Source organism: Sinocyclocheilus rhinocerous, unplaced genomic scaffold (assembly GCF_001515625.1).
Source record: "Sinocyclocheilus rhinocerous isolate Xijiao unplaced genomic scaffold, SAMN03320098_v1.1 scaffold1023, whole genome shotgun sequence".
Lineage (NCBI taxonomy): Eukaryota > Metazoa > Chordata > Actinopteri > Cypriniformes > Cyprinidae > Sinocyclocheilus > Sinocyclocheilus rhinocerous.
This window is the reverse complement of record NW_015638986.1, coordinates 136,279-148,664: the sequence shown is the minus strand read 5'-3', so window position 1 is coordinate 148,664 and position 12,386 is coordinate 136,279. Positions and strand designations below refer to the sequence as shown.

At 40.8% G+C, this 12,386-nt stretch overlaps 1 protein-coding gene across 1 annotated transcript in view; it reads left to right on the top strand.

Annotated features, from left to right (window-relative positions):
• cacna2d3a (calcium channel, voltage-dependent, alpha 2/delta subunit 3a) overlaps nucleotides 1–12,386 on the top strand; it is a 226,562-nt gene that overhangs the window by 142,480 nt on the left and 71,696 nt on the right. Inside the window, exons 22-25 of the mRNA XM_016566342.1 lie at nucleotides 6,464–6,509; nucleotides 6,604–6,698; nucleotides 6,948–7,041; nucleotides 7,416–7,511. Of these exons, the coding sequence (XP_016421828.1) occupies nucleotides 6,464–6,509; nucleotides 6,604–6,698; nucleotides 6,948–7,041; nucleotides 7,416–7,511 (331 nt within the window). The remainder of the gene's footprint in view (nucleotides 1–6,463; nucleotides 6,510–6,603; nucleotides 6,699–6,947; nucleotides 7,042–7,415; nucleotides 7,512–12,386) is intronic.

The following is a 12,386-nucleotide window of genomic DNA, read 5'->3' as shown; positions in this document are numbered from 1 at the left end:
AAAGAGTCAGTTAACCACCTGAGTAAAACCATCAGCGCCGTTTATAACGGGGTCTATAGCTTATACTAAACCTCTGTTTCATTTAGTTAAATGTACGATACTTGCATTGCCTTGGTCATTGACGAGTCTTGAGGGTTTCAAGGTTTTGGACTTGCGATCATGTTCTTCCGGGTTTGAAGAGTGATGAATTCCAAAGATGTTCTGTCTCGATGGTGAGTGGGAGTTTCTTCCCAGTGGAAAGAGAAAAAGAGCTAAGCCGTCGGTCTTAGTACATGATGTAACTACATGAAGCCGTCAAACTGATGTCATCAGAGCGAGAACGCCTTTCCAGAGCGGAAGCAGTTTTTGATTAAAGATTACGACGGCAGACAATTTTTTTTTTACAGTGTATTGACTTGCATGGTTCAATTGTTCACCACAAGACTAGTAATGTGCACTAAAAAGTAAGTAGGGTCATTTTTGATTTCATAACAAATAATAATTTTCAATACCACTGGCAAAACTAACACATACTGTATACTGCCATATAGATATTTTAATATTTAAAAAAAATGTTTCCATTCATTTTTTTTCAAGGCAATCATTATGTCAATCTTATTATTTCAAGCTTTGAAATTGGTTTAATCCAAGTCTTCTAAAAAGACACATTCGCTCTATATGATGAACAGATTTTAATATAGTCTTTTATTTATATACATATAAATATTGATCAATACCATTAAACTTAGAGCCATATACAGTATGCTAGGCCTATTTATTTAGATAAATGGAACATCAGATGGCTTTGACCTTTAATGTCTGTACAATCTAGTGATGCAGTTAGACAGACTAGGATATTGATATGTACAAATCAGAAATTTCTACTTTAAAAGCACGGAGAGATCGCGATTGCACAGTCTGCACACAAGCAATATCGTAGTGAGAGAAAAGGCAGCTCATTTGTATAAGTTAGGCATATTTGAGAGTTCGCATCCAAATTTCTTCGATTACATGACTGTGTTTTCATGTTAAAATAAAGCGCTCGCCACATTTACGCTGGAATGATTAAAGTTATGCGGAATACCTGCAATCCCGCGCGGATATTCAGACTCTGTAATTGACAGGAGGCGGATGCGTGTCAAACTGTCGGAGAGGAAATAGCTTGTGTCAGTGTATGTTCGGTAGATACTGTAATGGAATCGAGTCAGATATTTCAGTATCGGTATCAAAATATTGATATTTATGATAACACTACCATGTAGTTTTCTCCAAATTTTGAGTCCATGAATTACGCTGAGCTCGCTCACTGTCTGATCAGCTCTTTACCTGCTGCAGCGGCGGCTTTTCCCGGTTCAGATATCAGGGCTGTTATTGGTCCCTTTACGATCGGATATCTTTATTGGCTACTGAAGTGCCGTCAAAGGTTTAAATATCAATTCAAATTGTGGGTGTACTCAGTAACGAACTATGATTTAAAAGTAATGAAGTAGATTATTTTGCTTAATTTGCACTTAAGTACAAGTAAAACTACAGCTTTAAAAATATACTCAAAAAAGTACAAGTACCTGAATAGTTGTAGTTGTAATTCGTTACCTCCACCACTGATCATAAGCATGCATAAAACAGTATACAATACAAAAAACCATATACAAGAAGATAGTAATCATACACAATGACCTGGGGATATGCATGATAGGAAGGCCATCGAAAAATTTGTCTATGAATTAATGAAAGAAGTGGTTTCCTATAGCAGTATGTGTCTGTTTTAGAGAAAATTGAGTAGGGGGGAAGATTCTCTCTACATACTTTTAGGTCATAAAAGCTTTAAATCTAATGAAAAATGGTGTGTCTGATTGGTCCAAATGCTACAATACACACGCACATAAACGAACCACACTATAGATGAATATTTCAGCCATTATACTCTACTTGCATTCTAATTGGTTCATTCAATTCAATGCACCCAGCCAATCAGATTCAGATACTCATTACCATTTACCTATTTAACCAGGACTTATTCAATGTATGCTATGTCTGTGCGCTCCCTGTAATTATCTGTAATGATGTCAAAAGCTCTTCCTTCCAGATAAGGCCTCCATTTTCAACTGCCCAAACAACCTTTAAACACTCTTTCTTTGACACAGAATAGACGATTTTAGCTCCCCACAGCAGTCTAGATGCATATGATATTACTCTTTCTCCTCCATCCAGCTCTTGTGCTAGCACTGCCCCTAATCCAACATCACTAGCATCAGTCTGTAACTGGAAAGGCTTAGGGAAATCGGGTGGCATAAGAACTAGTGCTTGTGTTAAATCCTATTTTATGATGTTAAATGCATGTTCACATTCTTTTGTCCAGATCCAGGTGGTGTTCTTTGTTTGTGTGCATATAAGGGTGTGGCCAAGAATCTCCCACGGAGAACTGTTGAGGAGGGCCACCAGGTCCAAGAACCATATGGCGCACTCTCTCCAGATTTTCTGGGAGCAGACGCAGCCTCAGCCATTCCTGGACCATGGTATCCAGTTCAAGAGGAGCTGGATGCATTAGGGATAACCAGAGCGGACAGTGTATCGTCTCCTGAGATGCAAACAAGTCCACCTCTGCCAAATCTACTCCACCACCTCAGGGTGGAGCCTATATTTGTCAGGGGGTGTGGCCATAGCACCTGCCTCAATAGGATGTCTGCTCCCTGATTGAGGTGCCGAGGGAGGTAGACTGCCCTCAGGGTGAGCAGTTTTCCCAGAGCCCATGGGTGGATCTGGTGTGCCAACCTGCAAACGGCAGACCCCCCTGATGGTTGATGTATGTTACGTCTCTGATGATAATTTTTATCTAGGGATTGGAAGAGGTAACATTAAGTTGACATTAAAGAACTAAGCCAGGGAAAATAAGTTGCAATGGAACACATGACGCGAAACTGCACTACAAGAAAGATTTATTGCCCCCAAGGAACAATAAGTTAAACAAACAAGACAAAGGAAAAGAAGGGAAGTTAAAGTGGCGCTTAAATCCATTATCTAACTAAATCCCCAAACCCCTAAACTATTAAAGAAAAAGAAAGAAAAAAAAATCTTCAACGCAAAAGCGTCATAAACTACACTGTGACAAGCTCATGATTGAATTAGTTCACAATTATGATCTCTGCTTCGTGTCAGTTCAGTATCAATGTATCCCACTCCAAAAGACCTACTGGTAAAATATCACTAGTGTTACGTCTCTGATGATAATTTTGATCTAGGGATTAGAAGAGGTAACATTAAGTTGACATTAAAGAACTAAGCCAGGTAAAATAAGTGGCAATGGAACACATGACGCGAAACTGCACTACAAGAAAGATTTATTGCCCCCAAGGAACAATAAGTTAAACAAACAAGACAAAGGAAAAGAAGGGAAGTTAAAGTGGCGCTTAAATCCATTATCTAACTAAATCCCCAAACCCCTAAACTATTAAAGAAAAAGAAAGAAAAAAAAATCTTCAACGCAAAAGCGTCATAAACTACACTGAATATACAAAATCAAAACATGCAAGAAAAGCGCACACAAATAAACTGGTGTGTCTATACATCCAATATCCCTACGTGCAGGTATGTAGGTCACGTGACTTACTAAACTCTTCCACTCCTTCCTTGTCTTCCAAACCAGCGGCGAGCTGACAAAGACATCCGATCACACAGCGGCATAGCATCGCCAGCCGTTAAAACCCAAGAGCGCAACACAAACACATTCCACGAGTGCACACAACAGTCACAATACAAAACGTCACCCCCGTCTTCCCGCTGACGTTCTCCTTTTGAACCTCTCGGACAAGAGCGCCATTGGCAAAGGAAACGCGTTGTCAATTAACTAATGATGAATGACAGCACAGATAGCCAATATAATCCAAGGAAGGCGGTACCTAAGAGCATGAGAGTGAGAACAGAGAAGAGACTAAAAGAAACAACATATACACACACAACACGAAAGGTCGCAGACCGTTACAATGTAAAAGACCACTGATGTGTTGTCTGTGCGGACAAGCACATGATGGCCTCTCAAGTCTAGGAGAAAGTGTTTCAGTGCATGAAACATAGCCAACATTTCCAGGCAATTGATGTGCCATGAAAGATGCATGTCTTTCCACTGACCCTGAGCTGAGCGACCACTCATGATCGCTTCCCAGGCCGTAAGGGATGCATCTGCCATAAGGCTGGCCGCACACTAGACGATTTTAAGGCCGATTTTAAACCCGATTTGCATCCCCGAACGATCAGGGGGTGTGGCCCAATTCGCGGCTTGTCGCAAACGATTTTTTGTCCAAAAAATCCTCTATTGTGTGGTGTCATTATGATTATTTATCTGTTCCCAATCGAGACGGAGCGTCCCTGAACTCAAATCGTAAATATCAAACATGTTGATTTTTGAATCAACTCTTGATTGGGCTGCCTCTGACGTGATACCCGCGATAGCCAATGAGAGTGACCAAGCGTCACCTACCGGATGTTGCGTGCTTCTATAGCTGAAACTTGGCAACCACAAACATCCCATGAAAGCAGAGAACATCACCCATATTATTTTTTATACTTTGTTTTTCACCGTGAAACAGAACGCGCGCCAGGAGAGCCAGCTGACAACATTGATTGTTTTTCTTTTCTAGTCACGTTTGATCTCGCAAGTGTCCGTGAGATCACGTGTCACTGTGAAATTGTTCCTACAATCGACAAGTGTGTGGTCTCGTGGTCTGCTCGAATTGTCTAGTGCAGGGCTGTCCAAACTCAGTCCTGGAGGGCCGGTGTCCTGCAGAGTTTATGTCTCAACACACCTGACTGGAAGTTTCTATGCCTAGTAAGAGCTTGATTAGCTGGTTCAGGTGTGTTTAATTAGGGTTGGAGCTAAACTCTGCAGGACACCGGCCCTCCAGGACCGAGTTTGGACAGCCCCGGTCTAGTGTGTGCCCTGAAGCACCAGTGGTAGCAGGGTTAACAGACCGATCTCCTGAGGGCACTGAGGAGAGAGGGGAACCGTGTGATGAGGTGTACACCGCTCCTGCCCTCAGAAGTTGACTCAGGGGACAGATAGCCCACAAGCATCTGCTCCACCCGAGGCATCGCCCCCATAGCCCTGTTCTCTCAGTCCCACAATATTGTAATGATTTGTAACAGTGGAACTGAAGAAAAGGGTTTCCCCCACAATCTTTAATTTTCATATATACAGGTGCATCTCAATAAATTATAATGTCGTGGAAAAGTTCATTTATTTCAGTAATTCAACTCAAATTGTGAAACTCGTGTATTAAATAAATTTAATGCACACAGACTGAAGTAGTTTAAGTCTTTGGTTCTTTTAATTGTGATGATTTTGGCTCACATTTAACAAAAACCCACCAACTCACTATCTCAACACATTAGAATACTGCATAAGATGAATAAAAAAACATACATTTTTAGTGAATTGTTGACCTTCTGGAAAGTATGTTCATTTACTCAATACTTGGTAGGGGCTCCTTTTACTTTAATTACTGCCTCAATTCGGCGTGGCATGGAGGTGATCAGTTTGTGGCACTACTGAGGTGGTATGGAAGCCCAGGTTTCTTTGACAGTGGCCTTCAGCTCATCTGCATTTTTTGATCTCTTGTTTCTCATTTTCCTCTTGACAATACCCCATAGATTCTCTATGGGGTTCAGGTCTGGTGAGTTTGCTGGCCAGTCAACTTTTGGTGCTTTTGGCAGTGTGGGCAGGTGCCAAATCCTGCTGGAATTTTTTTGTTGGTCTTATGAAGTATTCTAATTTGTTGAGATGTGAATTGGTGGGTTTTTGTTAAATGTGAGCCAAAATCATCACAATTAAAAGAACCAAAGACTTAAACTACTTCAATCTGTGTGCATTGAATTTATTTAATACACGAGTTTCACAATTTGAGTTGAATTACTGAAATAAATGAAATTTTCCACAACATTCTAATTTATTGAGATGCACCTGTATGCTTGATTGCTTTATTTAAGGAAAGGATTGTTGTAGACTACACAATAATGTTTGATTATTTAAGATAATATATACATCTTTCACTTATCTTTGTGGGATGTAGAATATCAGAGGAACATTGAGTGTATAAGCAAGCAAGCTAATTAGCTGCAAATACAGCAGCTGCCAATTAGCTTGCGCTATAACATGATAGCTAGATGATTACATGTCAAAGTCCTAGTACTTAACATTTAATAGACTAATAATCAAATGCAGAGAGACCTCTCATTTCAGAAGACGAAGCTTAGGCTTACGGCTGTGGTTGGGGGTTTGAACAATATTCTTATCCACCAATCATTTCTTACTGATTTTAAGCCTAGGTTAGGTGTGCAGATCAGATTGTTTGTTAGGAATTAGTATTGATATTCCTCATTACCGGATGTTGCTATTTAAGGATCATATCCTGCTGGGCTATATCATGTCATACAGTATGAACCTGAAGCAGCATTAAGCAACAGCATGACACAGATGTTTCTTCTCTTTCAGGACTACATGATTTGGAGCATCCAGATGTTTTATTAGCGAATGAATGGTACAGTAGTATCTTAAAATGTTTTATTCAGTGTCTTTAAAGTAGCTTTTTGAGGAGTCTAAAAGTCTAAAAGGAGTCTGGTTTGACTTTTCAGGACATACTGTAACACAGAGGAACATCCAGAACACAATTTCCTAACTCAGATTGATGCCATCAAGCTGTATTTTAATGGGGTACCACATCTGAAGTGTAAGTTGAATGCATATCAACACTAACACTTGTTTTGAAGACTCCGCTTTGTTTTTTGTGTTGCCCAAAGTTTATGTATTCTTCATAAAAAATATATACTATTGGATGCAGTTTCATGATGGGCAGCAACTCTTTAAAATATATATTATAGAGTTGAAGATATATTAAAATATATTAGAGCATGATGTATGTGTGTGTGTATGGGGGAGGGAGGGAATTATTTTGTTAGTATCTTGATTGTTTTGGAAGGTGATAAGGATCTGATCCAGGAAGTTCTATTTGATGCTGTGGTCACAGCACCACTGGAAGCATACTGGACCAGTCTCGCTCTCAATAAATCAGAGTAAGAGCAGTACATATTTTCTTAATACATTTCTATAGTGCATGTTATTCCAAAATGTCGTTATAATCTTTCATCACCATGTAATATATTGCCTGGCTTCTGAAGCAACTTAAAAAAAACTATATATATTAACCAAGCAGCTACTGTTTTTCAGTAGCCTTTTCTCAGCCTTTTGTAAAATCCTGCCAATAAAGTGTGGAACGCCTTCTTTACAGCATCCAATTAATTCCCCATTTGTAAAATATATAGAGAGGTCAAATGGGTTATGAATACCATTTCATGTTGACTTTAACTATATAATTTTAATTCAATAATTGTTTCTTGTACACTTCATTATTAATTATGTGTTTCTGTGGTTCTCTTTGTCCTGGTAGGAATTCTGATAAAGGGGTGGAGATAGCTTACCTCTGCACTCGAACCGGACTATCACGCATCAACCTTTTTGTGATGCCAGACCAACTGACCAATCAGTTAGCAATTTATATCTTCCATGACAGAGTTCATATTGCAGTCTAAATGCAGTAGAGCAATAGTACAACAATAACTAATGTGCAATAAATGTTTTGCAAGAGACTGTAAATGCCAGTGTTGGTGAAGTAACGAATGAAAAGCAACAATATTGCTAACTTGACGACTAAACATTTTTTCAGTAGTGTGAGAGTGCCTCTGCTGCTTTCAAAATAGTGTAGCTTTTTCAGTAAGAAGCTATTTTTTACAACAATGGCCTCCCTTTCATATGTAATTGTAGCGAATCAGCTCATGGGGAAATATGAATAATTAATCATAACTAGTTATAATTAATTATAAATATTTAGATCCGCTGTAGATATTTACTTGACCTCTCAGGGTCAACTGTCTGTCAATTCTAAGAACGTTAATTTCCTGGTTAAGGGAAATAACTTTCTTACTGTACAACTCTACACAGAGCCTGTAGCATAAATCTGCATGATTAGGGACTCCAGTTATGAGCAAACAATGAACAACGTCAAGTGTGATACAAAACTTTATTAACTACATAAACACTTAAATATATATATATATATATATATATATATATAAAAGTTAGTATAAATATAATGTAAAAATAATAAATTGGTGTGTATTTAAATTTTAGCTGTATTTAATGTAAATTCATCAGTCCAATTTGATGTTATTTCCCTTGAAAATGAAAAAAAACATCATTGTTTTTATCCCAGACAACTACAGCTATTATTAAATCATATCATCCGCTGTATTGTAAACTATAGAATCAGCTAGTTATATTTTTAAGATGTTGCTTCCTTGGGTAGCTTCAATGTAGTTAGGTCATTTTTCTTAGTAACTGGTAGTACTTCCCTGGAAGTAGGGAAAAATTTGCTGCATAGGTAGCTGGCACTATGGCAACTCTAACCTTGAGTGATCTCTGAAGCTGTTTAACATAGCGCCAATGCAGATTATGTTTGACAATCCACTCCATATTTGAGTATTACCATACTCTCTGACAGTGCATTATCAGTTGTGCGGCAACTATAGGCAGCTTCTCCTTCTCTCTTATGAGGGGAACAAGGTTATGTTTATGTTGAAATTTTAATCCCTTTCAAGTCACTTTGATGCTGTGTCAGTAGCTGGTGCTAAGGGGATCATATGCCTACCACACTGTGCTACAGCCAACACATGAAACAGTGTGTTCTAGTCATCAGGGTAATTAGAAGCACCAAGGAATTAACCCTGTGCCAAGGCTTGTTCTTTGGAAGGCTAACATTCTGCCCTGCAGATTTTAGCTCAGACTCTAATCAATTACTTATGAACCATCCGAAGTCTTCCGGATTACTTGAAAATAACAGACAGGGGCATAGGTGTATGAAACCCTCCAGAAGCAGGGTTAGATAGCTTTGTTCTTGGTGGAATGACCTTTGACACTGTCACAGCGTGTGTGGGAAGAGAGGGCACGACCAGAAGAGATGTAATCTTAAAACACTTTTAATAAACAGAGCGAACAGGGTATCACACAACCATGAAGCGACTAGACTGAACACAAACCAAAGACACACAGGGCTAGAAATACACTGGGTAATCAACTCAAAACCAACACAGGTGTGCAAATTAACTAATTAAAAACAGGAACACAAGGAAATCTAGGTTATAGGACAAAAACAACACTAAAACAGAATTAAGCCGTGACAGATTGCCCCTCCGGAAAGGTGCGATCTCGCACCAATAGAGAGTCCATAAAGGAGGCAGAAGTGGGCAAAGGGATGGTGAACATACAGAGTCCAAGGAGTGGGCGAAGGGATGGCAGAAGAGTAGGGCAGACAGAAAACAGGAGTGGCGAAGGGAAGAGATGGAGAATGGAGCAAACAGGACCAGGGAGGCACCAAAGCAGGAAGGAGCCAGGGAACAGCTGGGAGTTGCAGAGGGTGGATAAAGGACTTGAGGAGGATGAACCAAGTAGCGGACAACCAGAGCCCAGCCAGGATGAGGCTCCACGGTGGAATTGCTGGAGGGAGGAGCCATGGTGGAGGCCTGGGAGGTGGAACCAGGGATTCGAGCTCCTTCGATGATGCCGGCGATGGAGACCCAAGCAGACACGGAGCCTGGGCGACACAGAGGATCCCGTAGCAGCAGGCTACTGTGACCGAGGTGAAGAAGTGGTTCTGGAAGACCACGGTGGAGCCGGAGTGACTGAGGATGTGGGTAAAGCCGGAGGGAAGGAGGAAACTGAATGAGCCAGGAGGATGGAGGTGAAGCCAGAGGAGTGGAATCCTGAGGCGGTGGGTGGTCAACGACTGACCAAGGTGGAGCTGGAGGGATGAGTGGAGACAGTGGGATGATCGGCCACGGTGGAGACGAGGGAGCTAGGAGCCAAGGTGGAGTCGATGGGTCGCAGGACTGAGGTGGTGTCAAGGATCCAGTGGTTGAAGGCAGAGACAGGGGAGTGGAGCTTGTCACCAGAAAACTCGGTACAAACCCACATAGGTGATGGCAGGCTGAGGGGATGACAGGTGGCAGCGGAGATAAGACTGAGTGCTTTGCAGGCATAGAAGGTGGAGGTAGATGGATGCTTGTCCAAAGAGGTGCCAGAGGGATAAGGAAGACTGGCGCAGCATGTAGAGTACAGTCCATGGTGGAGATGACGGGACTTGAGGCTGTTTAGAGCTGAATGGAACCAGCGAAGACGCATAAAATTTAGGGCTGGACGGAAGCAGTGGAGACACAGTAGGTTTAGGGCTGGACAGAACCAGCGGAGACACAGAAGGTTTAGGGCTGGACGGAACCAGAGGAGAGACAGGAAACAGGCTGGGAAAGAGAAGATTCGGGGCTGGAGATAAACAGTGAAGACAGAAGGCAAGGGCTGGATGAAGCCAGTGAAGAAGACAGACTCCGTGTCTGTGGTGGGCTGAGGCGTACAATGAGTGTTGCACGGGATGACAACTAGAGGTCTGCAGGTTGGGGCTGGATGCTGATGTAATCCTTGTCATCTGCTTCGTCAACCGTGAATGCGGAGCTTTTCATCCACAGTGTGAAGTTGATGTAGCTCTTTATAGTTTACCCGTGGGGCATGACAAAGGGAATGTCGTTGTCCAGCCCGTAACGAAATCCCTCCATCAAGCAGACCTCATCACAGCGGGCAGGATGGCAGGTGTCCAGGAACTCCTCTCCTCTAGGTAAAAACAAATAGTTTATTAACAAAAAGGAAACTTAGGCCGTCTGTTGATCTCCGGCTGTACTTAGTCTGTACTGCCAGTAGTCCAGGCAGAGGGCAGGCGGAGTGAGACTAAATTCTTGATGTGATTCTAGAGTCAGACCTTAATTTCAGTAGTCATGTCAAAGCAATAACTAAATCAGCATATTATCATCTCATAAACATTTTGGATTAATTTTAAAATATTATTACTTGATTATAAACAACTCAATTGCCTAGGACCTCATGGATTCACTCAAAACAAGGGGAGTCTACTTTTAGCTATTATGCCACCTACAGTTGCACCTGCAGGAAACAGCTTCCAAAAGGCATCAGATGTGCTAAAAAAGTAGCCACATTTAAATCTAGACTTAAAACATGTGTTTAGCTGTGCATTTACTGAATGAGCACTGAACTGCACAGCAACAACAGTTTGCCCATTAGGAAAGAGAAAAAAACTGACGTTACAGAATTCAAAGTGGAACCCTATGAATGAAAGAGGAAAGTTAGTTTACTGCATATGCAGCATGAACCAATCAGCTTGTGCCAAGTCATTTAACTCTCTGAATATCAGTTAAGTTAACGACCCATCAGCCTGCACCATCTAGAGTTCATGACTAAACTATTGCTGTAGTTGTAGATTATTGTTGCTGCTGCAAGCAAGTACAGTAACTTGCTAATGCCAATGCATACGGCGATACGGTGCAGTGAGTATTTAATACATACTGCGCTTAAACTAGTGACCTGAGTTAAATGTGTTTCTGGGCTAATGGAGCCCAGATAAATTAACTAGTGGCTTAACGATGTAAACCTGGGTGCTGTACCCTTAGTTTTATTTAACTAATGACTTAAATAACTATGTGTGTCTGAGCCAATAGCTCAAACTTACCTAGGTAGAAACGTGATCTGCGTGTCGTTAACAAACAGGAATCACACTGTAATGGGGTGATAGATGATAGACGTTACCCCCAGCAACCACCTGGCTCAGGCTCGGGCGGCCTGAGCAAATAGTTTTAAATTTGTCATTCAAGAGTTGTAATTTTATTTATTTATTTTTTTCCCCCATTAACGTTCATCAGCATTACTGCAATGGAAATACTTACCTTTAACTTATTAATAAGCTAATAAAATATTTGGCTAAAGAATAAATCACTGTACACCCTGTAGTTGTGGTGTCATATGCCCAGGATTAATTCTGCCTCAAAAGCAGCTGCTCATTTATTTTGATAATTTAAAATATTTATATTGCATATTAAGAACAATAATGTTTGTATTGTATGAACACATCAATGCTAAAGTCATGGCTCGTTCCAAGATGGTCTTGAGCAGGACACTACAGTGACTATATTTAAATGCAGTTGTCTGCTTTTATATTAATTGTGTCCGAATTAAAATTTGCAACATAGAAATGCTGTGCATGCTGCTGCTGAGAAAAATCTCGTTGACTGAATGCCTATGCAAGCTGTTGCTACTGCACAAGAGACTGAACTGCTGAGAAATCCATAAATTAGGCATAAGTAGCTAGGCGAATGCCTATTTTACTCTAACACGGTGTCTACGCCAGACGCGAGTGGCACAACAAGTCAATAGACCCATTACGATAGGTAAATCTGTCCGCAATGTATGCAGTGCGATAAGGCCAACACAACAAAACTTCTGCTACTGCTGCTATGACAATATTCAC